Source organism: Pelodiscus sinensis, chromosome 2, assembly GCF_049634645.1.
Source record: "Pelodiscus sinensis isolate JC-2024 chromosome 2, ASM4963464v1, whole genome shotgun sequence".
In the NCBI taxonomy this organism is placed as follows: Eukaryota; Metazoa; Chordata; order Testudines; family Trionychidae; genus Pelodiscus; species Pelodiscus sinensis.
Window position 1 is genome coordinate 6,826,423 of NC_134712.1, and position 24,942 is coordinate 6,851,364.

At 52.9% G+C, this 24,942-nt stretch overlaps 1 protein-coding gene across 1 annotated transcript in view; it reads left to right on the plus strand.

The window, feature by feature from the left end:
- The window catches only part of LOC102455565 (uncharacterized), a 70,369-nt gene that overhangs the window by 38,865 nt on the left and 6,562 nt on the right, over positions 1-24,942 (plus strand). Inside the window, exons 14-26 of the mRNA XM_075920042.1 lie at positions 630-758; positions 1,520-1,636; positions 3,293-3,391; positions 7,822-8,022; positions 10,220-10,318; positions 12,436-12,642; positions 13,784-13,885; positions 14,679-14,777; positions 16,173-16,319; positions 19,026-19,133; positions 20,046-20,243; positions 20,632-20,838; positions 22,438-23,803. Of these exons, the coding sequence (XP_075776157.1) occupies positions 630-758; positions 1,520-1,636; positions 3,293-3,391; positions 7,822-8,022; positions 10,220-10,318; positions 12,436-12,642; positions 13,784-13,885; positions 14,679-14,777; positions 16,173-16,319; positions 19,026-19,133; positions 20,046-20,243; positions 20,632-20,838; positions 22,438-23,803 (3,079 nt within the window). The remainder of the gene's footprint in view (positions 1-629; positions 759-1,519; positions 1,637-3,292; positions 3,392-7,821; positions 8,023-10,219; positions 10,319-12,435; positions 12,643-13,783; positions 13,886-14,678; positions 14,778-16,172; positions 16,320-19,025; positions 19,134-20,045; positions 20,244-20,631; positions 20,839-22,437; positions 23,804-24,942) is intronic.

The following is a 24,942-nucleotide window of genomic DNA, read 5'->3' on the forward strand; positions in this document are numbered from 1 at the left end:
CCCTGCCACTGCTCCCCTCCGTTGGGATGTTTGGTTCCTTCCAAGGCTGGAAGGTTTGGAGCAAAAAGCTGCTTTCCAGGGACGGTGCTAGAAACCTCTACCCAGACTGCCCTGCAATCCTCCCGCCCTCTCTTGCCTCTTCTCCTCCCCTCACCTTGCTCTGCTCCGGGCTCCTCTCTCTGGCCCTGATGCAAAGTCACTGAAAGCCTCTCCCGGACACCCGGGGGGTTTGGATCAGACCCTAAAACGGCAGATGGGCTGCGGTTCGGTCCCCACCTTCCTCCTGAGCTCGTCGGGAGACTTGAGACAGAAGCACATGCGCTTGCTGAGACCCTCTGTGGAGATCAGGGGCCTCGCATGGGAAAAGAGCGTTGATGGCTCGCAATCCTTGGCACGGGAGAGCCTGGAGCCCAGTGCAGGAGTAACCGAGGGTCGCCTCTACGTGCAGGAGCAGTGACTGAACAGGGAAGAATCAGGTTCCTTGCTTGCTGGGAGAGGTTTCCGGGGCTTGCCCTGGCCCTGTGCTAAGCCCGCGTGGTTACAGAGCAGCGCTGCACAGGAGCATGATCAGGACTCCGGGGGTCATGCGCTGCTTCACGTGTTGTGCTTTGGCTTGTGCCCGTGCGCAGACCGGGGAGACGCCCCTCCACCTGGCTGCAGCCGTGAAGAAGGACCTGGTGCACTTGGAGGAGGAGGAGACCAGGATCATCGCCATGCTCATGGAGTATGATGCCGACATCTCCCGCACCACTCGGCTGGTACGTACAAGCCTGGGGTCCACTGGGGCAAAGGACTCGGTGGATGCCTGACATCACTGTGCGTTACAGGCATATAAGGCCATCTGCCAAGCACCTTCCACCACAGTTAGCAGTGTGGGGGGCATGGGTTTCCCCAGACCTAGGAAGCTGAATTAATTTTGTGTCCTGTTTTGTCCTGAAGGTTCCCAGTAAAAGAGTCATTTACTCAGCGGGCTGCATGGAGAATTATTTGCAAAATTATTATTACTGATTATTATTTTTAATAATAATAATTAGTAATAATGTCCTTGTTGAAGCAGCTATGTGCTTAGTTCTCTTGAAAACAACCCTCACAATGCAGCGGCTTGGATACTGCTTGGCTTAGCTGTCAGACTTCTGAAAATAGTTAAAAATAAAAACCTATATATGAGACCTATAGTTATCTGCATCCTGGTGGGTCCCAAAGCACTTCCCCCATTGCGTATGCACCGTGCCATGGAAATATACAAGGCAGAACATGTCTACAAAGGAAACAACCAGTGCAACACATGCTGTACCATAGTGGTAAAGACAGAATGAGGGGTAAGGACCCCAGAACAAACCCTTCCCTTCATAGGTTTACCCGGAACAGGCAAGATCTTAGCTAGTAAGGAGTCCCCCATAAGTTCTCCTTACTCTTGACGGGGGGGGGGGGGGGGGGGGGGGCTGGTGAAGTTGTTCAGGCTAACAGGGTGCATGGAGAGAGGTTTCTCCGAGTCCCTTTGGTTGTTGGTGTGTTACAGTCTCTCGAGACCCCCCTGCATTACTGCGCCCGGGTGGGCAATTCGGACATCCTGCTGGAGATGCTGAAGCACATGAGCACCAGCCAAATGCAGCAGACCATTAACAAGCAAGCCAAGGTATTTCAGTCCTGTCCTGGGACCTCTCCCCTGGGTCTCCAAGGGGAGCATTTCTGAGCAGGAGCAATGACCGGCAGACAGGATAGCTCCGGAGAGTTCCTTGCTAGTTCTGGGCAGCCTGTGCAAACATCTAGACCTTGCATCCTTCAGCAGCTTTCGTTTGAATGGCCGGGGAAATGTGAGCGGCCAACGTGCCCTAGGGCTGCTGAACTGACAGGGGTGCTGAAGAAAAGCCCTTCCCAACTCCTTGGTGAGTGGCAGGCCACATGCACCAGTCTGCAGAGAGAACAATACCCACACACCAGGGATAGACAGACGCCTGGTTTGTAGGCTCAACTCTTTAAGCTAGAGCTCTGTGGGATGGTTCTTGGGTACCCAGAGCTGGGAGGCCTGCTTGTCCCCTGCCGGCAGCATGCAGTAGTCCAGCTCCCGAATGCAGGGGCGGGGAACCTTTTTTGGATCGGGGCCACTGACCCACAGAAAAATCAGTCGGGGGCTGCACACAAATGAGATGAGATACAACCCCCCCCCCACACACACACACATTCCCCTCATACCAGAGTCTGGGCAGCCCAGGCTAGTAGATTTTGGGGGGGGGGGCCCTACACTCTGGAGTGGGACCAAAAATGAGGGGTTCAGTGTGGGGGAAGGGATTGCGAGGGAGCAGGCTTGGAGTATGGGGTGTGGTAGGGAGGGTGTAGGAGTGGGTTGGGGGTTCTGGGAGGGAGGGTGCAGAAGCAGAGTGGGGGGGGTGCCAGGTCTGGGCGGAAAGGGGCCGGCAGGGCTGGAGTGCCAGCTCCCCAATGCTGGTGGGGGGAACCTTGAGCCTCGGGGGCCAGATCCAGGCAAGCCAGGGCCAGATTCAGCCCTTGGGCCATAGGTTCCCATCTCGGCCCTAACGGCACCACCCTTGCCCAATCTCCTCCAGGGTAGGCCTGCTCTGTTTTTGCCTGCCTGTGTGAAGCCCGGCCCCTGAGTGCCCTTGGAGCGTTCCTCTGGCGTGTTGTCAATTTAACCCCTGAAATAAGCCCGTGTTGGCTTGGAAAGCACTCACAGCCCAGAGCATCTTCCCTAGGGGCCAGGAATCCTTCCCCTGTGCCCGTAGGAGAGCTGCGGCCTGCTGGACGAGAGAAATGGGAAGGTCTAAGGGAGTGATTGTCCCAGGGGATGGCGACTGGCTGAGGACTCATTCGCCCCCAGGCGGGTTGGGGAGTGGCAAAGGGTCCTTGCCCTCTGCTGGCTCGTCGGCCGACGTGACGTGAGCTGGTGGCCTCAGGCCTTTTTTGAGGAGACGGGTGGCCACGTCATAGAGCCTCCAGCACGGCTGGCATTGGCTGACAGTCACCTCAGAAAAGAGGGCAGGCACTTAATGGACGCTGAGACTGAGGTGCCATAAGGCTTGGCCGAGGTGGGTCCCTCCGCGTCAGCCCTCGGCAGGGAAGGTGTGTGAGGAATCTGGTGCTGTCATTGTCCGGCCGGTGCCCGTCGGGGGGGCTACACGGAGCTTTTCCTGGGGCTGTTCATCCAGCACCTTTGCCCACCACTGAACTGACGGCATTTGTGAACCTCAGAGAGCGCTGGCTCTCCAGGGCTGTGACAATAGCAGGGAAGGAGCCAAAGAGCTAAGCAGGTCCCGTCTCTCCCTCCCATTCCTAGAACGGCTGGTCCCCATTGCTGGTGGCGGCGGAGCAAGGACACACCGCGATAGTGAAGATCCTGCTCCAGCACCATGCTCGCGTCGACGTCTTCGACGAGGTAGGGACCCGCCAGCGCCGCCTCAGCATCATGACAATCCCGGTCCTCGGCAGGGCCCCGGTGCTTTGCGTACGTACCGAGGCTGTGGGAGAGGGCGGGGGAGATCCCTCTCCGGTGCATGGGCCTCATTCCAGAGTTGCTATGACTGACCTCAGAGTATGAGGGGAGCGTTTGAGGCCAGAGGCTGCACAGCCAAACCCACTGTTGGCTGCTGTCTCCAGACCCGCGTGCTCCAGTGAGGTGTGAGCAGTGCCAGCCAGTGACAGAAGGGAATGAAGGAGAACGAGAGCCGGCTGCAATATTCCTGTACAGAGCTTCCTTCTGAGCAAATACAGGCCAGAGGAGGTCAGCATAAGATCCTTTGATGCACCGTCCGGTAGGGCCGAGGAGAACTTAAAGAAGGTATTTGACACATGGCATAAGACAGTTTAGTATTCCATTACACCTTCCCCTTTCAGTTCTACGTTCCTACCCCTTCCAATATTTGCACTAGCAGGCTATCTTGGAAGGTCGGGGAGTGTCTGAAATGTACCAGTTTTCTAACTACACAAACTCAAACGCTGCGTTTGCAATAACTGCCTGTGATCAATCTAGAATCCTTGAGTCACTGTCTTCTAGGTCTTCATCCTCCAGGAGTAGAGTTTGCTCTGATGATTGTTCTTTCTGAGGAACAAACTCCAGCTGTCGGTGCTAGAGTTTCATGCTGTATTCAAGGTGGAAGCATACTACCATAGAATACTAGAACTGGAAGGGACCTTGAGAGGTCATCGAGTCCAGTCCCCTGCCCTCACGGCAGGACCAAACACCATCTAGATCATCCCTGACAGGTGTCTATCCAACCTGCTCTTAAATATCTCCAGAGATGGAGATTCCACAACCTTCCTAGGCAATTTATTCCAGTGTTTAACCACCCTGGCAGGAAGTTTTTCCTAATGTCCAACCTAAACCTCCCTTGCTGCAATTAAGCCCATTGCTTCTTGTCCTATCCTCGGAGGCCAAGGAGAACATTTTTTTCTCCCTCCTCCTTGTAACACCCTTTTAGATACTTGAAAACCGCTATCATGTCCCCCCTCGGTCTTCTTTTTTCTAAACTAAACAAGCCCAGTTCTTTTAGTCTTCCCTCAGAGGTCCTGTTTTCTAGACCTTTCATCATTAGTGTTGCTCTTCTCTGGACCTTTTCCAGTTTCTCCACATCTTTCTTGAAATGTGGTGCCCAGAACAGGACACAATATTCCAACTGAGTCCTATGGATTTATATATTGGCACCATTATATTTGATTTTATTATCTATCCATTTCCTAGTGGCACCTAACATTGTTAGCTCTTTTGACTGCTGCTGCTGCACACTGAGCACATGTTTTCAGAGAACTGTCCAAAATGACTCCAAGATCTCTTTCTTGAATCGTCACCGCTAATTTTGACCCGATCATTGTGTATGTATAATTGAGATTATGTTTTCCAATGTGCATTATTTTTTCATTGACCAACATTGAATTTCATCTGATGTTTTATTGCCCAGTGATCTATTTTTGTGAGATCCTTTTGTAAATGTTTGCGGTCTGCTTTGGACTTAACTATATTGGGTAATTTTGTGTTGCCTGCAAATTTTGCCACCTCACTGTTTACCCTTTTTTCTAGATAATTTACAAATATATTGAACGGTATAGGTCCCAGTACAGATCCTTGGGGGACAGCTATTTCTTTCTTTCCTTTTGTTTCCTGTCTTTTAACCAGTTTCTGATCCATGAGAGGACCTTTACTCTTATCCCACGACTGTTTCCTTTTAGCCTTTTTATCTGATTTGGCTACTCTCTTCATGTCTTCCCATTTGGAGACAGATTTTTTTTCCCAAATTTGGAACAGTACTTAATTGTCTTCCCACTAGGATCTGTGTGGGACTATATCCAGCAGTTGCTATTGGTGTTGATCTGTAAGTCAGAAGAGCAAGGAATGGATATTTATGTGGTAGGATTTTCTTGGCTGTATGTGCTTCTTTCTCAGCCTCTTCTTCACTTGTGAGGAATGTGGACGACTAATAATATAACCAAACTCATATTTCATTCAGAATTACTCCTGTTCTACTGCAGTGAATTGTGGTCCGTTGTCTATCACTAGTTGTCTGAAAAGCAGAAATCATTGGATCATAGAACACTAGAACTGGAAGGGGCCTCAAGAGGTCATCAAGTCCAGTCCCCTCCCCTCCTGCTCTCAATAACTCCACAACATGTTACATCTTTCAGCTACATTATTTCTACATACTCAGAAAAATTGTCCACAACTACTAGGTAACGATGCCCTCTGAATTCACATACATCTGCCGTGAGTCTCTTCCAGAACCTGGTCTTAACTGTTTTAACATAACTTAACGGTGGTGTTCTTCACTGTTCCATGTGTTGTGTTGGGTCTGGTGGTTATGCAGAGTTCACCTGCAGATTCCTTAGTCTTTGTCCTTGCTGTTCTCCAGACACCACACTGGCTCATCCTTTTAATGGTCATAAAGTGGCGAGAGGCATGTGGGAGTATTGCGGAGTTAAAATATATGTAGCGTGTTGGCTTGGTCATGCCCCCCCCCTTAGAACTCTCTCCTCCCAAGCGGCCTCTTGGATTAATTCGTTTGGAAGTTCGTGGGGGCCAGACGTGGTTTGTAACACACGGGGTACCTGGGATGCTGTCGAAATATCTAGGGATTGTTAGTCTGCAGGCAAATCTCTGTAACGTGTCTGGCTAGAGAGGGTGTTCAAACTCTTTCTTGTCATAGTAAAGATCCTACAATAATTTCATATGCTGCCTGACACTAGACAGTGACTACGCAAACTCCCACAGCAGGAGAGAGGGGACTAGAACTCATGTCTTGCAGCTCCAGAAACGCAGGCCTCTAGCATTTGCTCTAAAAGAAAGCTCCTTTGGCTGCCAGTAGTAGTAAGTTCTAGACCAGGGGCAGGGAACCTTTTTTGGGTTGGGGGCCGCTGACCCACAGCAAAACCCATTAAGGGATGCACACAGGTCAAAAACAAAAATCCAAAACCACTGACGTGGCCCCCGACTGAGAAGGGGAAAGACACTCCCCACGTTCCCCTGGCACACCAGAGCCTAGTGCAGCCTCAGCTAGTAGATTGTGTGTGTGCTCCAGCCTCATGGGGAGGTGACGGGGGGCTGCAGTGCCGGTGTGGGCTCCCCAAAGCTGGGGAAAGCTCTGAGCCTCAGGGGTTGGATGCAGGCAAGCCAGCGGCTGCATCCGGGGTTCCCCACTCCTGTTCTAGATGCTCACTGTGGTCCTGCCACTGGAGAGCAGCACCAATCTAAGACACTTGCATGGTTCCCATCACCCTGGTATCGGAGCATCTCAGAGCCCTTTGGAAGTCGGGCACTGCTCTGATCCTCACTTTACCAGTGGGGAACGGAGAGGCCAAGGGTACGTCTACACTGCAAATCAAACCCTTGGGTTCAAGACTCAAGCCAGGATCACCCTGTGGACTCACAGCATTGGGCTAAAAATAAGAGTGGAGCTGCTCTAGCCCAGGTTTTCAGCCCCTTCCCCCTTGCTGGGTTTCAGCCTGAGCCCAAACCTCTGTGCTGCTGTTTGTAACTCCACAGCACGAGCCCAAGTCAGCTGACCCAGGCTTTGAGCAGGGCCTGCCTCGCTTGGGCTCAGAGTTTCCCTCTTGTACTGTACGGCTTCTGCTGGGCCTAAGGGCTTCTTAACCTCGGTCCCATGCGGTTTCTGCCCGAAGCCTGAGGCTCAGGGCTTCCCTCCCCCGTCACGCACACAGCGTCCGCTGTGCAGCTTCTGCTGAGGCTCTGGGAAATCCTTCTCCTCCTCCCATTTGGCTCGTGCTCACTTGGGGCTTCCCCTCACCACCCACCCCATTTGCCACTGCTGGCAGGAGAGAGCAGCCAGGGGAGGGGCTGGAGAGGAACCAGGCAGCAGAGGTGACAGGGCCATACTCTAGGCATACAAGTAAATACGGCTGCCATGGGGCACCTGAAAATTTGGTGCTCCAAATTTCCAGGTGCTCTACACAGCTGCGTATTTCGTGTGTGCCCAGAGACAGCCCTGGCTCTGAGGCTCACCGTGTTGGGTCTTCTTTTTTTCTGCTTAGCCATACTAGTGGGGTTAAGTCACTTGCCCAGAGTCAGAAGCAGTTGATGGAGTGGGGCCTTGAAGCAAGGTCTTCCGATCACTCGTCTCGCACCCAAACCTCTTGACCGTTCTTCTGACCAGTCACGCCTATACACAGACACACAAACTTGCTTGACGGCTTTGACTAGGGTCCAGAAGAACCACGCAGCAACGGTTTCGTGGCACAGTACTTGTGGGAAGCCCCCGTGAATGGGAGGTGGGACGTGTCCATGGTTCCGGTGGCCAGTCGCTCTGATTTTCTGGTTCCCTGGGTGACCGCAGCAGGTGGCTTGGTGGCTTTGTCTCGCAGCACGGGAAAGCCGCTTTGCACCTGGCCGCAGAGAACGGCCACGACCAGATTGCCGACGTCCTGCTGTGGCACAAGGCCTTCGTCAACGCCAAGACCAAACTGGGCCTGACGCCGCTTCACCTCAGCGCCCAGAACGGCTACAACCATCTAGTCAAGCGCCTCGTGGAGACGCACCTGGCCAGCATTGATGCTATGACCCTGGTAAGGAGGGGCCTTTGGGTGAGACTCCACTGCACGCGTGTAGGAGGGTGGCTACTAAGGTGGCTTTCTGAGGGGAGACGCTGGCCGACTGAAATGCTGCGCAGTGAGCAGCCTGCACAGTCGGCGGGATTGGACCAGTGCACAGACAGGGTTTAGACTGTATCGGACTAGGTTGTATTCATGGGTGGCAGGTACCATAGGCAAGGGGAGGCATTGCCTTCCCAGACTGCCTCACCTGATCCCACCTGTGCTCCACTGGAGCCCCCCGGATCCCTCCCCCAGCCGGCTGTTGCGGTATCAGAAGCTGTTGCAGGCAGGCTGGGGTCCATGCCACGCCGCCTGTCCTCCCCGTGCTAGAGTTGGCAGCTCAGCTGTGGGGGCGGGGCTTCCCACTCAGGGGGCCGGCCTGGGGCCACGCCTCTTGGCTCTCCTCTCTGGCACTCAGCAGGGGGAGGCTGGGAGCGTGCTGCCCATCGGAGCTCAGGGTCAGACCAGGCTGCACCCACACCACCCGCCTCCACTCTGTAGCTGGGGGTGCTACACTGTGGCCGGGGCAAGGGCCGGCAGCCATGTTGGAAGAGGGCTGGGCAGGGGCCAGCAGCGGCCACAGTGAGGGGGACTGGGCTCTGGTGGGCATAGAAGGGCGGGGACTCAGCTGGATGGGGAGGAGCTGCAGGGCCCCCACTGCCCTTGGTGGTGTTGGACTGTAGCTACTTACGCTAACCACTAGTAACTCACCGCTCACCTGGTCCTTTGCTCCTTTATTAGGTTTATTCCCTCGTGTGTCTTGCCACGTGCATAGATTGGTAAGATCTTTGGGCCATGGAGCATCTCTTTGAGATGTGTGTACAGCACCCTGCCCAGTGACACCCCGGTCTCTGATAGAGGCCTCTAAGGCTGTGTCCAGACTCAGGGGTTTTTTCGGGAAAAGTAGCCTTTTCCCGAAAAAACTTCCCCTGCGTCCAGACTCAAGCCGCGTTCTTTCGAAATTAATTCGAAAGAACGCGGCTTTTCTTTCGATGGCGGTAAACCTCAATTTACGAGGAAGAACGCCTTCTTTCGAAAGTTCCTCTTTCGAAAGAAGGCGTTCTTCAATGTAAATAGGGTTTCTTCAAAAGAGAGCATCCAGACTCACTGGATGCTTTCTTTCGAAAAAGCAAGCCGCTTTTTCGAAATTTCTCCGTGCAGAGAATTTCTTTCGAAAGAGGCTTGCAGTCTAGACATAGCCTTAGTGTCGCCACCCAATACAAGAGTGGCAAAGGAAGCCATACGGGGCCAGCGTTCTAGGCCCGAATTCTGTGGCAGACGGAAACCAAACAACCGCCGCCAGAGGTCAGGGCACTTTTAAAAACAAAAGGCAAATTCTTAAGCAGTAGAAACCCGATGTGCTGATTCCAAAACAGGCCTTCTCATTCTGCCCCAAAGAGGCTTCGGGTAGAGGAGAATGGATGGACGCAAAACCCTTCTGCAGTAAGGACAAAAATGACCTCCTGGTGAACCTCTGAGGGAGTCGAGTAAAAGCAGGGGTTCAGCTAGACCCTGCTGGCCCAAATGCTCTCCTTAGGGCCTTTGCCCACCCTTCTGAAATCTGAGCTTCCATGTCAGTAAGAATGTTTAAGTTGCAGCTGGTAACTCAATGGCTCCAGGGGCCCGGCCTAGCAGAGATGAGGCACAGCGCTACACAAAAAACTAGGAAGAAAGGCCTTGATTGCTCCACCAAGTCTGCTTCCTTCCAAGGGACAATTGCTAAGGTGCCTGGGATATGTTTAGAGCTCCAATAACATGAGCCTCTCTCAAAGGCGGTTACCAAAATAAAGGCTGCTATGCTAGGGGCTGTTGGGAACAAATGTACCAGCCACGTGGTCTCCAACCCCGTACCAGCACTTCCCTTCAACTCCGACTGTATCCATTCCACCCCAGCATGAGGCTGCTTTTTTCAGGCGGATACATGGTGCGAGGTTCTCACTTCTCATGCGGATGCATGTTTGGTAGATGGGTCAGAGGGATGTAAAAGGGCCCCCAAAGTCCCTTATCAGCCTGGGGGAGCAGTCCCCTGCGGAAGACAGTTGTAAGATGGCCTGTTGAGAAGAGAGACCTATAGGGCTGGCCCCTCGCCGGGGGTGGTGTTGCCTCCTGTGGGGAAGCCGGCGGGACAGCACCTCGTACTGAAACGTGTGTGGCTTTTGTCCTCGGGCAGGCCAAGCGAACCCCTCTGCACCTCGCTGCGCTGACCGGCCAGCTGGACGTGTGCACCAGCCTGCTGAGCATGAATGCGGACGTCAACGCCACCGACATCGTAAGTCTCTCTCGCGTGCGGCCAGCCTGGCCCTGCAGCAGGGCACTGGGGAGGGTGTTTCACAAGCCCGGTGGAAACAAGTGCATCTCAGCACAAAACATCCCGCCTCAGCTGCTGCTGCCAAAGACAAAACCCGTTGCTTTCTCCTTGGGCTTTTTAGGCTCTTTCTGGATGGATGCAACACGGAATCTCATGGTCATCCCCGAACTGTCTCTCCCCACCCCAGTTTGATTGCTGTTTTCCTTTGCTAAGGCCATTTGGAGAGGGGGACCCCATGCCATGGTGGCTGGGTGCTAGATTCCCCTTCCCCGCTTACTGCCGTTCCGTCGGCAGAATGTCCCTTCCGAAGTTCCCAGCCCCTAGAAATCTCCTAACGCCCCCAGATCGTGATGCTTTGCTCTCCCCCCACCTGCCCCTCCTGCAGGCCTGGAGTGGTTTAGCCCCACGGGGAAGTGGTATCGTCCCCATTTGGAGGCAATGAGGCAGGTAGCAAGTTGTCTAAGGATTGGGACTGTAGCTCCCGTCCTCTGAATCTCTGCTCTGTGCCTTAGCCCGTAGATTGTCCTTTCTCCCCAAAAGAAGCCTCACCACTGGGCGCTGCTATAACTGCCATCCAGCTGGCTCTCTCCAAGTGCAGAGAGGGCAGGACATCCCTTGGATTGTAACTTTCACCCATCCTGCTCCACTGCTCTGCTAATCTATTGCTGAATTGAATGTGTTCAGCCGCTTGCCACTGGTCAGATGGCAGAAGTACCCCATGAAGTACCTGTGACTTCCCCTGGGGGGACGGACGGCGGGGGACAGGAGGTTGGCTCTGCCACTGACTCACTTTGTGACCATAGGCAAATCACTTGACTGTTTTGTGCCTCCGTTTCCCCATCTGTAAACTGGGGTCAGGGATTGTTCACAAGGCTCTGATGGGGCTTAATACATTGGCGTATATGATCTCCTCCAGTGGAAGATGAGTTAGAGGGGCCACAGCTTGTTATTGAATTGGCAGGAGTGCTTACACCTCCCTGCGTCTGTGCCAGACGTCACTTTTAATCGCTTGCTGCTCTGCTTTGTGTCCCTTGCTGCTTTTCCCCCCTGCATACGGATATTTTATTGCAAACATTCCGTGCTGTTTTTTACGGCCGGATATTTCACTTGCTGGCCTCTTTCCATGGCTGATTGCTGTGTCTTTCTCATTGTCGGTTCCTCTGCTAAACATAACAGTTGGGAGCACGCTGGGGGAGCTGTCTTACCTCTTGGGGAGCAGGAACGGCCAGGGACACCATGTGAGAGCGAGCAAGCGGATGAGTGTGCGAGTGAGTGTGAGAATTCAGTGCTGGTGAAAGGAGCCAGACGGCCATCTCTGAAGATGTGATTGCAGAGACTCATGCTGCCACTGCTTGTGTTACCCCTGTGGCCCTGCAGGCTTTCTTCTCCACCTTGCATGCACACACCCGTCCGCCGATGTCCCTCGCCCCTATACCTCTCAGCTGAGTAGCAGGTGTTCTAGCTTTCTAAACCCCTGCCCTTAGTCCATCTTCACCGCAAGTTCAGCTGTTGGCCAGCAGGCTAGAGAGGGCCCATGGGGAATCAATCCAGGAAGCTTCTTCGGTGCCGTAGTTCTATATTGCAGTTTCACAGGTACCTTAGGGAGCAGTGGCAAGAGCCAGAGAACACAAGCAAAATTCCCCTCATGGTTTTGATTTTGCGAATGCCCAAAGCAAAGCAGGGACTTTGTGCCCCACAGCCTGGAGCCTGCTTCGGTGGTAGCAGGGACGCAGGATCTCAGACAACTGTCTTGGCAGGTTAAAATACTTTTCCATTCAACCCTCACAGTCGAGTGGTTGATTTTGTTTTCCGTCTCCAGCTGCCTGATCAAAAAAAGGCCCGATCTAGCCCCAAACATGACCCTTTGGATACAGTCCAGGTGGCTCAGGGCTGAATTTCCCGCCTCTCTAAGGGAAGCCTTTAATTTGGGGAAAATTTCTCCCTTCAAATCTGAACATGTGAATTTGAAAAATGTCCCCTCTTTTGCCCTGGCCTCTAAGCACCTCAGAGGACTGGAGACCCAGCCAAGCCCCGGACAGGCTGGGGTTTCACAGAGCCTGGTTCTGTTTTCCCCTCAGCACGGACAGACGCCGTTGCACCTGGCTGCGGAGAACGACCATTCGGAGGTGGTTCAGTTCTTTCTGAAGCACAGGCCAGAACTGGTGACTTCCGCCAACGTGGAAGGCTCGACCTGCGCCCACCTCGCTGCCTCTAAAGGCAGCGTTGCTGTGATCAAGGAGCTGCTGAAGTTCAACAAGGTGGGGGCGACCACGGCACGCAACAAGGTGAGTCCCTGTGGCGGTGGCCCTGTCCGGCTGGGCCGTGTCACACCGGGCTGACCCCACGGCCTAGATCTGCGCCTGCTCTGGTATCCCAGAGGGATTAGGAAGCTGGGAGTTAAACCTTCATGCAGGAGTGAGCAGGGGGGAATGGAGAGCTCTCCAGGGAGGATTCTGTGTAGAGGAAGAGGGTGTTGCACCATCTGTCTCCCATCTGTGTGAAAGCTCATGCAGTGCCCAGCTAGGACCTGGTGGATCATTGATTCGGCGTGGCCACGTGATCAGAGTCTTAGCTCCGCGGACAGCAGGCCTCCGGAGTGTCGTTGCTCTGCTCCCTGCGGCCACCTCAGAAATGCAACAAGCTCAGACCTGCCCAAGAAAACGGGGGACAGCTGATGTACCCCTATGGACTCAGCTCTCCCGGAGGGTGGGTGCAAAGAGGCCAGAACTCACATTAGTTGCATCTTCCAACATCACCATCCAGACATGGAGAAGCTGGATAACCCCAGTCACAGCGCAGACCTGATACTCCGCCTCTTTGCTGTGATAACACAATAAGGGAACCCCTCTGTCTTCCTCACATCCTTCAGGAGACAGAGGAGTCTAGACAAGACCCTAAGGGGAACGTGCCGGTTTTAGTGAAGGATGTTTTCCCCTTCCCCTTTGTACCAAGCCATGGGCAGGCCTTCCGACAACTCTCGGCTGATTTTCAGCAATACATTTGCTGCAGCTTCTCCCTTTTCTTTGGTGATCATGTAGCTACAGTAGGAAGGGCTTTGGCTGCACAAGGTAGTGCAAGGTGTCCTTTGCTGTGAGGTTGCTTGCAGCTCTCTTGGGGCCTGGCTTGTTGGGCCAAGCAGAAGCCTGGCAGTCATAGCTGCTAGCAATCCACCCACCCCCCACAGGCGATTCGGCACAGCTGTTTGCCCCTCTGCTCTCCGTGGCCTGTATGAAGAATCGCAGGTTGCACCCTCAGGCCAAGGTAGCATTGAAGAGAGCCAGGCGTGAGGCATTTGGAGAAGAAGTTCTGGTGCCCTCGCCTCACCGCTCTTGTGAGCCCCGCATGACGAGTGCCACCCCTCGTGTGCGCACTAGCAGAGGCACTGCCCAGGGCTAGTTACCCCGCCGGTCTGTCTTTGTGTTGCAGACAAACAACTCCACTCCCCTGCACCTGGCAGCCGCCGGGGGGCACTGCGAGGTGGTGACGGTCTTGCTGCAGACAGGAGCCTCGGCCGTGGAGGAGGACGGCGTACGTACCCAGGGCTCCACCGGGCAGATCCCAGCCCATACGGCAGAGCGGGTGAACACAGTGTGGGGTGGCTGTCTCCTTTGGCCGGCAGAGTCAAGAGCATGAAGTCTTGTAACTCTGTGATCAGCACGGGGGGGGGGCTGTAACACCCACTCGCCTATTGGTTCAAATGCCCCTCCCTCATTTCCAGGGGCGTGCTCAGAAGAGCATCTCCCTTTGGCAGGGAGAGTCGCATCCAAAAAACGTACAGGCATCCTCGCCGCTATCCTCCATGGGCGCCTCTGCATCTGAGCCTTTCCCTCTCCAGGGAAGCACTAGCCTTTCTTTGAGATGCTCAAGTAAAAGCAGCCCTGCCCTGGTCCTTTATACCTCTTCCCTCCTCCGGTTTGTCTCTTGTAGATGAGTCCCAGGTGGGCGCCATGTTGAGACTGGTGAGCTGTTTAATTCAGGGAGGCCGGGTGAAAGCCCTCTGCCCCAAACTGTGACAGGGCTGTGATGTTTCACCTGTAACCAACCAGCCTCCTCTTCCTTCGTGACGCTTCGAACAATTCCAGGCTAAGATGGTAGCTCTCTATTGGGTAGCCTGGTGTGTTGGCTGCCCAGTCAGCCGGTGACAACCTGAATCACCACAGCATGGCGCCAGGCTGTGATGTGAGTGTCAGAACCCCAGAGAATACGGATAGACCCTAGGAGGCCTGCTCAAAAGCTCTGCCCCTCGCTCCCACTTCCTCCGTTGCAGTGACAGCACCCTGGGGTTTGCACTCGGCCCCGATGCTTTTCCTCTGCTCCTCAGGAAGGAATGACGGCAATTCACCTGGCCGCCAAACATGGGCACCTCAGCGTGCTGGAGGCCTTAAAGGGCAGCGTCTCCTTGAGCATCGCCAGCACCAAGGTAAGTGAGCAGTCGCTGGCTGTGCCCAGCGGGGGGCCTGCCGCCTGTGGCGTGGGTGTGGCGGTGCAGGTGCGCTTAACGTGAAAGCAGCCACGGTGTGGACACAACGCAGCCGGTGTTTGTCGTGATGGGGTCATTGGTGAGTGTCGCGACCTGGTTCTGTGTCCAGTGGAGATAGGGCCACACCTCAAAGCAGGGAAGTGCATGGGACACACAGTCATTGGTCATGGCTAGTTCCTGCTGTGTCGCGCACTGTGTGTACCCCTATGAGAGACAGGCTCCGCCCCAACGAGCTTCCAAAGAGCCCAGGCAGACAGAGAGTGGGAGAAAAGGAGCATTAGTGTCCCCATTGAACGGAAGGGAAACAGGGGCCCAGAGAGACCAAGACAAGATTTCCACAGGTGACTACAGGTTTGGACCTCCCTAGTCCGGCATCCTGGGACCTGACTGGCCCCAAACGAGGGAGTTTTCTGAACCAGGGAGGTGAGGCCTCCAGGCTCTCCTGGGGAGGCTCCAGCCTTCTGGCCAGGCTTCCCTCCTGGTGCCTGGTCATCAGGCTTCGTTTTCCCCTGCTGGCCATGTTCCCTGTCTCTGACCGGGCTCTCTGACTGCTCCTGGCCAACAGTCCCACATGGCTATCGACAGGGCTCCACGCCCAGCAGCCAGCCCTGCGGGCTCTCTGCCCCCAGGCTGCCGCTGGGGCTCTGCTCCTAGCTGACCAGATTGGCTCTGCTCCCAGGTGCCGGCAACCTCTACTTCAGGGGCTCTTTGGTCCCGGGACAATTCTGGTGCAGAAACAAGGACTACGGATGTTGCCAGACCAGAGAGGTTCAACCTGTAGTGAATTTTGAGGGTCTCAGTTTTTGGATGCCCTAAAGGGGCCTTAATTTTCGGAGCGTAGGTGCTCAGGACTTCCACAAAATCAGGCTTATTTTATCAAGCTGAGCCCCCACTACCAGAGAGACCGGAAATTGCTCTGAAACCTTGGCCTCTGGCAGAGAAAGGCCTAGAACCCCAAGCGCCCTGGCACCCATCACAGAGCTCGCTTTCTGTTGCTTTGCCAGGGGCCGTCTTTTCCTGATGCTGCGCAGAGCCTTTGCAGTATCGCTTACAGATGCCAGAAGCAGAGGACGCTTCCTGAAATGTTGTGTAACCCCAAAAGCGCCTTCTCCTCCTCCTCCAACTCGCTCGTTCTTCCCCCTCCCCTTCTTTGTTTTCGTTCCTGTCATTCTCATGTCTTCCGTGACCTCTCCTTTTTAACCTTCTTCCTGCCAGCTGTCAAGCCCGTACTATGCTTTGATCGCATGCTAAATGGGAGCGCTCTGGTTCGTTTAAAAGAGCAAATCTTCATTTGTTTTCCCTGAACTGTGGCTGTGTTTTTCTTTCCCTTCCAAGACAGGATTTACTGCCCTTCATGTGGCAGCACGTTATGGCCAGCTGGACTTCGTCCGAGACATGCTCGCCAGGGGGTTGGCCGCCATGCGCAGCGAGCCTCCTCAACTCACCTCCAACAGACAGCAGGTCAAGGAGCAAAGCAATGAGGTACTACGGCAGCCGGCCAGGATTAAGGGACAAGCTGAGACACCGTGTCCCAAATCTACTTGTGCATTTCCATGGAGCCAAAGAACGTGGGGGCTTGTGGAACTGAATCATTTGATTTCTCTGTGTGCTAGTGTAACCCACACGTGCAGGCTATGTCTACACTGGCAGGTTATTGCACAAGTACGGCTGTTCTTGCGCAAGAATCCGCAGAGCGTCTACACTGCCCGCCTGCTCTTGCGCAAGTAAATTTTCAGTACGGCGTGGTAAGAGAGGGCTCCTTGCGCAAGAGTTACGTTCTTTTTTATCAGGTGTAAACCCTCTTGCGCAGGAGCTCTTGCGCAAGAGGGCAGTGTAGACGCTCGGCAGGGATTCCTTGTGCAAGAGAACCCCTATGGCTAAAATGGCCATCAGAGCTTTCTTGCGCAAGAAAGTGTCCACACTGCCATGGGAGCTCTTGAGCAAAAGCACAGCGCACACATGGCAGTGTAGATGTTTTCTTGCTCAAGACTTCTTGCACAAGAACCCTTGCGCAAGAACCCGCCACTGTAGACATAGCCCTAGTGTGGTTACTGAGCAATGCCAATGGTACCTAGACCACAGCAGTAGTTAAGACCAAGAGACCTCTACAGGATGAGCTAGGAACGAGCTGGCTTTTAGCTCAGCAGGTAGAGGCTCCTATACTCCACTTCAGAGGTCCCAGGTTCAAATCCGTCGCGTGGTGGTTACAAGTGGGTCTCTGAAGCTCAGGACGTGCTTCCTTTTTTAGGGGAAGTATGTAACCCACACACCTAGGCTATGTCTACACTACCCCTTCTTGTGCAAGGAAAACCCTTGTGCGCAATGTCCTTATTCCTAAAATAATCGGCGTAGTGGCATTGCGCAATAGGATTTTTCTTGCGCAAGAAGGGGCAGTGTAGACAGCTCCTTCTGGCGCAAGAGCCTCTTCTGCAAAAATGGCGGCTCATCAGGTACGCAAATGAGGCTTGGCGATATTCCATGCTTAGCCTCATTTGCATATTTCTCGTGCAAGAAGCCTCGAGTGTAGATATAGCCCGAGTGTGGTTACTGAGCAATGCAAGTGGTACCTAGATCACAGCAACAGTTAAGACCAAGAGACCTCTACGGGATGGGCTGAGAGCAAGGTGGCTTTTAGCTCAGAGGGTAGAGGCTCCTATACTCTGCTTCAGAGGTCCCAGGTTCAAATTTGCCGGGTGGTGGTTACACTAGGCGCAAGGCCTCTCCTCTATAAACAGGTTTGGTAGAGGGGTCTTCTGCTGGGGACCAAGTCCTGGTTCCTGGTGGCACTGCTACTGTAGATCAAAATTGTGCAAGTAATTTCCACATCAGCTGGAATCTTACTCCCTTCTAGGCCCACAACTCTCTTCTATGTTCTGATGGAAGGACCCTAGCCCTGGGGCAGGCAGGCTGGTTATGAAGAGCCCTCCTCAAACTCCCTGCATTATGTCACTCCACTCTGTGTGACACAGCTACCCTGGTTCCTCTCTCCCTTGGGAGCCGGGAGACGGATTTACCCCTGTATTCACCCTGGGAAATCTGCCTTTGCCTCTTCCCATCTCTGCTCTCCTTGGTTAGGAGCACGGCATGGATTTGGCTTCACAGGAAGGCTTTTCGAAGGGTCAGAAATTGGAGGCCGGGAGGACAAGTAACAAGGTGACAGCCTTATAGCTCCAAGGCCCCGATTGAAAGAGCTGGGCTGTACATGGAATTTGCATGGCATAGAGACCCCAATGCTGCACCCTGGCTCCCACGGGGCCTCTTGTGCCAGGACTGGGGAGGTGGGTAGAGCTGTTTGGAACGTTCCTGCCCAAATATACTAGTTGTGGGAAGCAGAAACATTTTGGTTTCCATGAAGTTCCATTAGGCAGGCTTTGGGCTGAAGGCCAGGTCACTGGGCTGAAATTTGGGAGATCCAGATTCAACCCCCAGATTCAACCCCCTGCTCTATCTGATTTAGGGTTCTCTGGGATTAAAATTGCTCCTCTGAATCAGGCACAGCAGGGGTCTCCCACGGCAGTGCCCCAGCCACACGGCTACACAGTCAGGCACGGTCCCGTGAAAACCTTTCAACGTTATCAGGGTTGCTCCAACGCAGAACAGAAACATTTGGAAACCTCAAAAACGGCCACGAAATGGAGTTGCCACCCTTCAGCCAGCTCTAGAGGCGGGGGAAGGCATTGCAGTGAGCTGGCCCCAGTGGAGGAACGGGCCAGAAGAGCCGTAGTTTCTAGATCCAAATTTGATCTGCTCCCCCAGATCATCGCACACCTAGCTCCGATCACAGGAGTGGGTGATGGCCAGCAGCAAAGAGGCAGGAAAGCTTTGCTGTCAGCCGGGGCAGGCCAAATAGCATCCAACAACACATACAGGTGACAGCAGGAGCTGTCCACAAGGGGCTTCGGGAGAGCCAGCATAAGGCCCCCACTATGAGCCTTCGGCACCAAGCCACCTCTCCACAAGTCCTGAGGTACACATGGGGAAGGCTGCAGCAGGTTCAGGGCGTCTGAGAGAGAGAGGAATGCGGATCATTACAGCCTGCCTGCAGGCACGAGTAGCAGAAAATGGGGACCAGCTGCTCTGGTTCCTGACTCTAAGGGGAAACGTCTGGGAACTGCCCTGTCTTCACGGTGTGCCCAGGAGTCTAGGGCATCCGAGAGGCCCTGCCACCGTCTGTGTGATTTATCTCAGTCAGGGTTCACACCGCTGCACCTGGCTGCCCAGTCGGGACACGAGAGTCTGGTCCGGCTGCTGCTCAACTACCCCGGCATACAGGTGGATTGTCAGACCAGCCTGCAGGTAAGAAACCGGCCCAGCTCTGCCACACTCGGCCTGGGGCCGATATACGCACGGAGGGGCCACCCTGCTCTGGGCTGGCTATGACCGGGAGAAGGCTGCAGCCTGCCAGGGGTGGCGGACGGCTTTGAGCCTTGACTTTGGGTAACGGTCTCTCCGGGAGCTTCCACCTCCCTCGCCAGAGGCTGCTCTGACTCTGCACTGGCAATGACAGAAAGGTGACCCTGAGGGGGTCAGCCCCACAAGCGGAAGAGAGAAGGAGATGATACAGGAGGCAGACTGGATTCAGGGAGGAGGGTCCATGGGGCAGAGCAGGGATGGGAGGGGGAAGAAGATAGGAGACGCAGGGCAAGGGTGGGGAGGAAAGGGGCAGACCCAGGGCATGTGTCACAGAACTCCATGTCTTCTGTGGCTGCCCTATGTCTCCCCCAAAGGTGAGGCTAACCAAGCCCTGTGGGGCAACTCTCAGGGCCTAGCCTCTATGAGGCCAGCAAGGCCACCGTGATGCATCCGTCTCTTGGGATGGGATGCACGTTTGGGCTGCTCCAGCGCAGGCTGGTTCAGACCATCCCGTCCACGCAGGTTGTTTCTGTGTGAACGTAGCGCTACCGAACGGTGCCGGGTTGCACCCCCGGAAACAGCTTTTCTCTCTGCAGAAGAAGCTGCTGCAATGCAAGCTCTGTCCACCTAGCCTTCGGCCAGTGGTCCCCAGCTCTGTCCTGGAGGAGTCCCCTCTAGCCGTGCAGGATAGTTCACTCTTCCTGACCCCTAGTTCTCAGCCTCTGTCCTTGCTGTGAGAGAGATGCCCTCCCTGCCGCGTCCGACAGTGATTTTAGTTCCCTTTCGTAACCATGGAGCCATCCCATCCCAGTGCCCGACCCTGTAAAACACTCACCAGCCCACTCTTGTGCGTAGGGCTCTACCCCTCTCCACCTGGCGGCTCAGCACGGACACACTGCCGTCGCTGGGCTCCTCCTGAGCAAATCCACCGCCCAGCTGCATCTCCGAGACAAGAGAGGGCGGACGTGCCTCCACCTGGCAGCCGCCAATGGCCACGTTGAGATGGTGCGGGCCTTGCTGGGCCAGGGAGCGGAGATCAATGTCACCGACAAGGTACCAGGATTGCTCGCATGGTAGATGTCAGCCTGCTGGAAAAGTGAGCGGTGATCAGACTTTCTGGGCTATCTCTTTTCCTGGAGAGTCTCACGCCAAGCCTGGGTCTGGGCCAGTGCCATGTATAATACCTGATGTCATGAGGGATGCTATACAGTGTCTCCAAACCCCTCTGCCCTGAATTCCTGACAGCAGCGTGGCTGTCACATGACACCAGCTAGCAGACAATGGATTTCTAACATGCCCATCACCTGCCAGGCAGGAAAGTGTCATGCGATTCTGGTTAAAGGGGATTCCACCCCTCCTGGGCCACTCCCTATTATGTGACTTCCCGGCTCCTGCAGCCAGTAGATGCCACGTTTTCATTGAATGTCCTTTAATTCCACAGCAAGGCTGGACTCCACTGCACCTGGCTGCCAAATCGGGTTTCCTGGCCAGTGTTCAGCTGCTGGTGGAGAGCGGTGCCACACCCACTCTCGAGTCTAAGGAGGGAAGGATCCCTGTCCAGTATGCAGCTGCTGAGAACCACCAAGAAGTAGTGAGCTTCCTCCTGAAAAAAAATACCACCACTTTGAAACTGATTGAGGACAGGAAGGTAGGGGAGCTCTGGAAAGTGGCGTGAGCAAACCCTCATAGGTCCTGCTCTTATTTGCAAAATCTTACCCTTGCTACCCAGTAATTGAGGTGTTTATAGAGTCCTTAGTCACATCTGTGGTAGCAATGAGAGTGTGGTTCCCGGAGTTTAGAGTTATAGGTTACTAAAGACTAGAGAGAGGCAAAAATTTTCAGCCAAAACTTTTTTGGGGGGAAGAAAAATGCAGATTTAGTGATACTAAACTGTTTCACCTAGGGTGGTTCTAGACTGCAGGCTTTTTTCAAAAAAAAGTGGTCATTTTTAAAAAAAAACTTTACCTGTGTCTAGACTGCTGCCGCGTTCTTTCGAAAGTAAATCAAAAGAACGTGGCAGTTTTTTCAATCGCAGTAAACCTTGTTTTACGAAGAATAACGCCTTTTTTCAAAAGCGCTCTTTCGAAAAAAGGCGCTATGTAATGCAAACTGTGCTTTTTCGAAAGAGAGCATCCAGACTGCCTGGGTGCTCTCTTTCGAAAAAGCAGCTTGCTTTTTCTAACATACTGGTTGTAGTCTAGACACTCTTTTTCCAAAGAGGCTTTTTCTAAAGGCTGTTTCGAAAGAGGCTTGCAATCTAGATGTAGCCCTAATTGTTTGGTGAGGGGACTGTTTCACCTAATTGTTTCGTGAGGGGACCATTTCGCTGAATTGTTTGGTTAGGGGGAGAAATTTTTAAAAAATCAAAATGGTTCCTTTTGACATTCTCAAAATGAAACATTTCAATTTTTCAGTTGGAAATGACTGTTGGTTTTAAAATTTCCTTTCATTTTTATTTTACAAAATTTCAGAAGTGTTAAAAACAGTCAAAATTGAAACGAAACAGTTTGATTTTGTTGGCAAGAAATGTTTTGTTCAAGCCAAATTGAAAATGTAGTGGATTTCTTCATGTGCAAAAATTTGTCAAGATTGCCAATGAATCTAGAAATCCACTATTCATCCAACTCTTCTAGAAGCTGAAAGAAACATCACTGAACATTAGTTCCACACAACCAGCTTTTATATGATGCTGCCTTCTCCGTCTCTGGTGGAAGATATGTGAATATTCCTGGCATTTGGGAGAATACTCAATCTCAAACTGGATTTTTTTTCTACTAAATCCAGAGTTTAGTTATGACCCCTGAGCACAGACTGTAGAGTCCTAATCCCAGCTCAGATGATCCTTCTGTGGTTTTAAGAAGTCACCTAATCTCTGCCTCTGTTTCATCACAGATAAAGCAGCGATGATGATTTTGCCTTACACAGGGACGTGTTATGGGTCAGTCTGTCTGTGAAGTGTTACGCATTGTTTTGTGACTTGCATTACAGTAGTACCAGGTGCTAAATCCACATATAGGAAGAGATGATCCCGGCACCGAGGAGTTTACTTTGTAAATAGGCAACACAAACAGTATTATTATACCCGTTTTACAGAATAAGGTTTGACACACCAGAGAGATTCCATGAGCTGACCAAGGTTGAAGAGCGAGCTTGTAGCAGACCTGGGAATTGAACCCAGTGCCTTATGCGTGAAACAATCCTTCCTCTTTCTCTTATTAACTGAGATCTTTGTGTGTGTTTTTTCCAGTTTATCTTTGACCTTATGGTGTGTGGGAAAGTGAACAACAACAAGGTGACTGAGGAATTTGTCCTTCACTCTTCCGCTCCACTAGACACTGCCATCAAGCTTTCCCGGGCTTTCAACATGGCTGCCCTGAAGGAGAAGGAACGTGCCAAAGACCTGCTGACCGCTGCCAAGTACACCGAGAGCATGGCCACAGAGCTCCTGACGCTGGCCTCAGGAGGTAGAAGCGCTGGCTACCTTCTCCGGGCAGTGGACCACAGAGGCACTACCATGCTGGACTCGTTAATTGAGTGTGAACAAAAGGACGTAGTAGCGCATCCGGCTGTGCAAAAATACCTGACCGAAGTCTGGTATGGCAGCCAGAAGTGGGCCTCCTGGAAGATAGCCCTCGTGTTCTTCTGCTTCCTAGCATGTCCCCCCATGTGGCTGGTTTTCTCCCTGCCTCTGAAACACAGGTTCCATAAAATTCCCATCATGAAGTTCATGAGCCACTTGGCCTCTCATATCTTCTTGCTCATCCTCTTCATCCTAACCATCGTGTATCCCCCCATTAGCCCCATCTATGAAGGTCACATGGTGCCATATTGGAACGAGTGGTTGCTCTTAGCGTGGCTGATGGGGACACTGGTCACGGAGGTCAGCCATTCTGGAGAAAGGGCTGGCCTGGCTTGGATCAGAGTCTTTGTCTTGAGCTTCTCGTCCGTTGCTTTCCTTTGCCATTTGCTGGCCTCGATGTTCACTGACACAGATCGCTTGCACTGCCTGTTTGCCAGGAATATTTTCCTAGGGGTGGCCATGACGCTTTCCTTTGTGCAGTTCCTGGAGTTCCTTACCTTCCACCACCTCTTTGGCCCTTGGGCGGTCATAATCCGGAACCTCATGAAGGATCTCACCAGGTTCGCGGTCATCCTAGGCTTGTTTCACCTTGCCTTCACCATGCAGCTGTCTTCCATCTACCAGCCAGTCTACCCTGAGCCAAAGGCCAACCTCTCAGCGGGGGATGGGAATGTGACTGTGAGCACCGCTGTCCAGGATCCTGTTGTCATTATGGTCACGTTATTCTTCTCCTTGTTTGGTCTCGTTGACCCGGAGTCTCTTCCCTCGCTCACCCGCACGCCCCAGTTCACTTTCGTCATCATCCGCTTTGTGTTTGGGGTCTACCTGATTGTGACCTTGATTGTGCTGATCAACCTGCTGATCGCCATGATGAGCGACACCTACCAGAGGATACAGGCCCATTCTGACACTGAGTGGAAATTTGGCAGGGCCGTGCTCATCAGGGACATGACTAGGAAGTCTGGAACACCTTCCCCCTTCAACCTCTTCACAAATCTTCTCTATTACATCAAAATACTTTGCAAACACAGAGGTACGACGGCACATGCATATGTAGATGTGTGTCACAATGTTTTTTACTTTGCAGTCCTGCGTTTGTTCCCAAAGTTCTGATGAATCATAGAATAGAAGAACTGGAAGGGACCTCGAGAGTCATCGAGTCCAGTCCTCTGCACTCATGGCAGGACCAAGCACCATCTAGACCATCCCTGACAGGGGTCTGTCTAACCTGATCTTAAGTATCTCCCGAGATGGAGATTTCACAACCCCCCTAGGCAACTTATTCCAGTGTTTAACCACCCTGGCAGTGAGGAATTTTTTCCTAATGTCCCACCTAAACCTCCCTTGCTGCAGTTTAAGCTCAGAAATGAAATGACATGGTTGAATATCGGCAGCTGTAAGGGGTTTTAGAGGAACTTTGGAAAGTGGGATCATGTCAGATGGCAGTATCTAGATTTATGAAGGTCTTCCTTGAGGGGACAGTCTGTGCTGTACCCAGCGAAGCTGACAGTGTCTGCAGGCCCCCAGGAAAGTTGCGGGGACAGCTCTGCACTCTCAGAGGGACGGGGCTGAGGGTCAAAGGGGGTGGGATCGAGGGAAATTTGGTGAGTTTGAAAAAAAGAACCTTTCCAAAATAGAACAAAAACATAATCAATTTGGAGGGGGAGGGATCATTTCAGGTGAATCAAATCATTTCATTCCAATTTTGAGATTTTTATATTTTAAAATACATTTCTAAGTGAAAAATTATTTCAAAACAGAAAAAAACCCCAAATGTTCCAGTAAGCAGGGTCAAAATGGAAAGTTTCAGTTTAAATCCAAATCCTTTTTTTCTTCCCCTATACGAAATGCATCAAAATTGACATGTGCATCAGTGAATCCGGATTTTCCAACAAGGGTTCCTTCCATCAGAAAATTTCCAACCAGTTTATAACAGCCCAAATACACTCCATACGAACCAGCAGTGGGTGTCTAATCTGGAGAACTCAGAACCTCCAGTGTAGTTCTCAGTAATATGTGCGTTACCACGGTACGTACTAACTGTACTAACGTTGTACTGCATTTCAGGCAATGCAGCAAATCACTTTCCCTACATCTGCACCAAAATGTGGGCTAGTCATGTGCAATACGGAGGTTTTGGGCACATACGCCAAAAAACCTTGCCAATCAAGA